Source organism: Eulemur rufifrons, chromosome 10, assembly GCF_041146395.1.
Source record: "Eulemur rufifrons isolate Redbay chromosome 10, OSU_ERuf_1, whole genome shotgun sequence".
NCBI classification, from domain to species: Eukaryota; Metazoa; Chordata; class Mammalia; order Primates; family Lemuridae; genus Eulemur; species Eulemur rufifrons.
The window spans coordinates 3,382,714-3,386,956 of NC_090992.1; the positions used below are offsets into that span (position 1 = coordinate 3,382,714).

General features: G+C 55.8%; 1 protein-coding gene across 1 annotated transcript; it reads right to left on the reverse strand.

Annotated features, from left to right (window-relative positions):
* Window positions 1-1,978: 1,978 nt before the first annotated feature.
* On the reverse strand, window positions 1,979-3,631 carry NEUROG1 (neurogenin 1). Its single transcript, XM_069484065.1, has one exon. It carries the CDS (start codon window positions 3,382-3,384, stop codon window positions 2,653-2,655), a length of 732 nt encoding a protein of 243 aa, XP_069340166.1. The 5' UTR covers window positions 3,385-3,631; the 3' UTR covers window positions 1,979-2,652.
* Window positions 3,632-4,243: the final 612 nt, after the last annotated feature.

Sequence of the window (4,243 nt, forward strand, 5' to 3'; positions counted from 1 at the left end):
CGAGACCCTATCTCTACTAAAAATAGAAAGAAATTAGCTGGACAACTAAAAATATATAGAAAAAAATTAGCCGGGCATGGTGGCGCATGCCTGTAGTCCCAGCTACTCGGGAGGCTGAGGCAGGAGGATCACTGGAGCCCAGGAGTTTGAGGTTGCTGTGAGCTAGGCTGCCGCCACGGCACTCACTCTAGCCTGGGCAACAGAGCGAGACTCTGTCTAAAAAAAAAAAAAAAAAAAAAAAATTAATCTTCTCCCCTTCTTGTCCCTGGAAATTGCTAATGTAAATATATCCTTGACACATGAAGTATGCTGAACACAATTAGTCATTATGGAAATGCAAGTTTGGGCAATGATGAGATACCATGATTCTACAACCCTTATAATGGCTAAAATTAAAACTACTAGCCATACCAAGTGCTGACTAGAATTCAGAGCAATTAAACTCACATACACTCTTGGTGGGAGTAAAAATGGTACAACCACTTTGGAACAGTTTGGCAGTTTCTTATGAAGTTAAACATACATTTACCATATGGCACAGCAATCCTACTCCTAGGCATTGATATAAGAGAAATGAAAACATATGTTCACACAAAGACCTCTATGCAAATGTTCATATCAGCCCTTAAAATTTCTGGAGCTTTTCTTGGAGGACTGTTTGTCTCTGTTCTGGGGACAATTACAGAAGACATCCATCTTTCCAGATCTTCTGCAAAGTAGCCTTTTTATCTGAAGGATGGTGCCTTGCCCAAGGCTGGGCTTACTGATACCCATGGGGACCCAGCATATGAACCTGTGGATCCGACGAACCTCCACAGTGCGTGTGAGGAGGGAAAACAGCTCCGCAAGGGGAACACACTGTCAGTGGCCTTGCTCTGCCCTCTGCTTCTGGCCACCTCCTAAAAGAATAGAGTTTCTTTAGCACTATAGAATGCATTTTCCTGAACCCATTCTCACCTTCCACCTTCCCCCCAAACCTTGCCACTAAAAAATTATATTCATGAAAAGGAGCACCCGCTGGAAAAAATGTTGTCTTAGTGTAGGGTAACTTGTGAGCTGGGGAAATAGGCAGTGACAGAATTTTAGGAACTCCCTCTTGTAATTATCTACATTCTAAAATTTAAAACAAAAGCTGCTACTGGCAGTGCTGGTAGCTAATTGTCAGACAACAGACAAATGCACTGCAGCCAGAAAAATCCCCACTGAGTTTGGACGGCTGATTTCTCTGGCAGTAAATGAAAGCTTTGGCTATTGCCCCTGAGGACTGGCTGAGCACCCGAGCCCTCCCTCTGCTTGCCCCCCTCATGTGGGTCACAGTGGGGGATGTGTGTTGTGGGGTGTAGGCACCCTAGCTCACAATCTTAGGCAGCTGCACGCCCCACTCAGGACACCGAGCTGGCATAATTCATCCCACACCTCACAGCCAGGGTGAGCCCAGACTCAATGGACAACAATTTGGAGGCATTGTTTACAAATCAATTTCCCCTTCTAAATAGGCTGTTATAAGAGTGGACCCTTCTGCTCGCTAGCCTTGGCCCACCTGTCACTGGGACTTCCTAACCAGTGGTCACACTGTATTGATCTTTTTAATCCCCTCTCTTTGAAACACGGAGCCAGCTGATGTGGAGTTCCTCAAAAGAAAGACTCTCCCACCGCCCCTACCTCTACAGGTAGCTGTGTATCCGGGGCTAATTCCCCGCTAAAAAGTCTTAATTGGCTTACGGGGAGCCTGAAAGATCTCCCTTGTGTTTACAAGGTGAAAGGAAATGATGGATCCCAAACGCCCTGGCCTGTCTTTATCCACTTCTTGGTGGAAATCAGGTGCGTCTTATTTTTGTAATTGTTTTTGAAACCGGGCTGGAGGGGTTGGAGGTGGGCGGGGATAGTGTTTCACTTTAGTGGTTGAGCCACCGCGGAAGGCAAGAAAAGCCCCAGAGACACTAACGTTAGGCAAGAAACTTAGTGACTTATTTTTCACTTAGTTTTTATTTACACGAAGCATCTGCGGTACAAAAATGTAAACTTCGATAGCTCATAATAATAGAATAAACTCTTTATGTACAAAAATACATTTTCATATGAATGAAGCATCTTGAATAAATTAAAGCACTCTCCAGCCCAGTGCCTGAATAGCCAAGCAAGTCTCGCTCCTCCTGGAGCGCGCTGCAGCGGCGGGGGCGGGATCCATAATGCATGAAGCCCGCCCTTGTCTCTCCTTTTTAAGCCTTTTCATTGTATTGTCAGCCGGCTCAAACCGAATTTTCATGCTCGTTTTTCTTCATTAGAGTTCTACAAATTGTAAAATTGACTTTTCACCTCGTCTTCAGGGGCTGATCTGTCCCTTTTCTAAATCACACTGAAGTGGTGGCTGGGGTCAGCTCCGAGCCAGCCACAAAGGAGGTTTTGTGGAGTTCAGAAAGTGCAAGAGGAAAGGCCGTCTAGGGGCGGGCAGGAGGGGCCCGGGGCTGAGGGCTGGAGAAGCAGACCAAGAGACAGCCTCGGAGAGGGTGCGGGACCTCACTAGCTGCTCAGGTATCCCCCACCTGTTTAAAGCCCCCCTTCCTCCGTCCGCCTAGAGTGGGGGCCGCAGCTGGGGCCCCATCTATTGCCTGCTGGGTGAGGGAGGCGGAAGGTCATGGTGTTTACAGAGGCCTAGTGGTAAGGGATGAAGCATGGCGTCGTGTGGAGCAAGTCTTTGGGCAGGCCTGGGAAGGAGAAAAGGGGGTCGCCGGGGCCATAGGCGAAGTCTTCGGAGGTGGCGGGGCTACTGGGGTCAGAGAGTGGCGAGGCGGCAGCGGCGCAGGGCGAGGCGGCGGCTCCGGAGCCCCAGGACTCCGCGTCGCTGGTGGGGCTGGGGGGCCGGGGCAGGCAGGGCGCGCACTGCGGCGGCAGGAGGCGCTCCCGGGCGGCGCCCCCGGGCAGCCCTTGATCCGCCAGGCGCAGGGTCTCGGCTAGAGCCCAGATGTAGTTGTAGGCGAAGCGCAGCGTCTCGATCTTGGTGAGCTTGGTGTCGTCGGGGAACGAGGGCAGCACGCTGCGCAGGGCGTCCAGCGCCGCGTTCAGGTTGTGCATGCGGTTGCGCTCGCGGTCGTTGGCCTTGACGCGCCGGCTCCTGCGCAGCGAGTGCAGCAGCGCCTCCGAGCGCACCCGCGCCCGGCCCCGGCGCCGCCGCCGCTCCTGCTCGTCGTCCTGCGCCCCGGGAACGTCGGAGGCCCCAGAGGTCCCGGGCGCGCCCCTGCGGGCCGGCGCAGGCGACCCCGAGGCGGAGGCTGGCGGCGGGAGCCTGGCACAGTCTTCCTCGTCGGTGAGGAAACCCGGCAGGTCGCTGCTGCTGCTGGCACAGTCGAGGTCTGAGAGGCAGGTGGTCTCCAGAGGGGCGGGCATCGTTGCGCTGCGCAGAACCGACCGACGGATGGGAAGGCGCTCGGAGGGCAGGAGCCTGGGCCGACGGGGCAGGCCACCAGGGCGCACTTACGGTCACGGCCCGGGCGCGAGGGCCTGGGAGGGCTCAGGAGCGCACGGGGAACTTGGCCTCGCCTCCTCGCCTCGCCTGCACGGGCCACGCGCCCGGCGGGTCTCCCGAGTGATGTCGCCGGCGATGAGATCAGCTCGTGTGAGCACCGAGTGTGGCACACGACCGGCCTCAGGACCCCTTAAGTACCCGGCGCAACAATGGGTGCCCCCCTCCCTTGCCACCTCCGCCCCGCGGCAGCCGGGGTGAATGGAACGAGGCGGCAGGTCAGCCCCGTGCGGCGCCGGGGTATTTGCATAATTTATGCTCGCGGGAGGCCGCCCTCGTCCCTCCCCCTCCCGGAGTGTGCCCGTAATTACCGCCGGCCAATCGGCGGCGTCGCGGGGAGACGCAGGCGGGGGCGGCGGCGATTAGCCGCAGAGGCACGCTCCTCGGGGCCGGGCGCCCCTCGCGGGGAGGGACGGGCAGGCGGGGCGCGAGCAGGAAAGTGCGAGCCGCGCAGTGAGTCGCGGAAATCTGCGGCCGGCTAGGAGTCTGGGCTCGCATCCCCTCTCCAGCTGCCGAGCCGCCGCGGGGCTTTGGGCAACTGATTTAACCTCTCTGAGTCTCACTTTCCCCATCTATAAAGTGGGACACACGTTTACCCCGTGGAGGATGATAGGAGACGCCGATGTTCCCGGGACACTCGGCAGGGTGCTTTTGTAACAGAGCACCCAATAAACGGTTGTGTTGTGCAGGGTCCTCGGAACGGGGTGGGAGGAACCATATTCA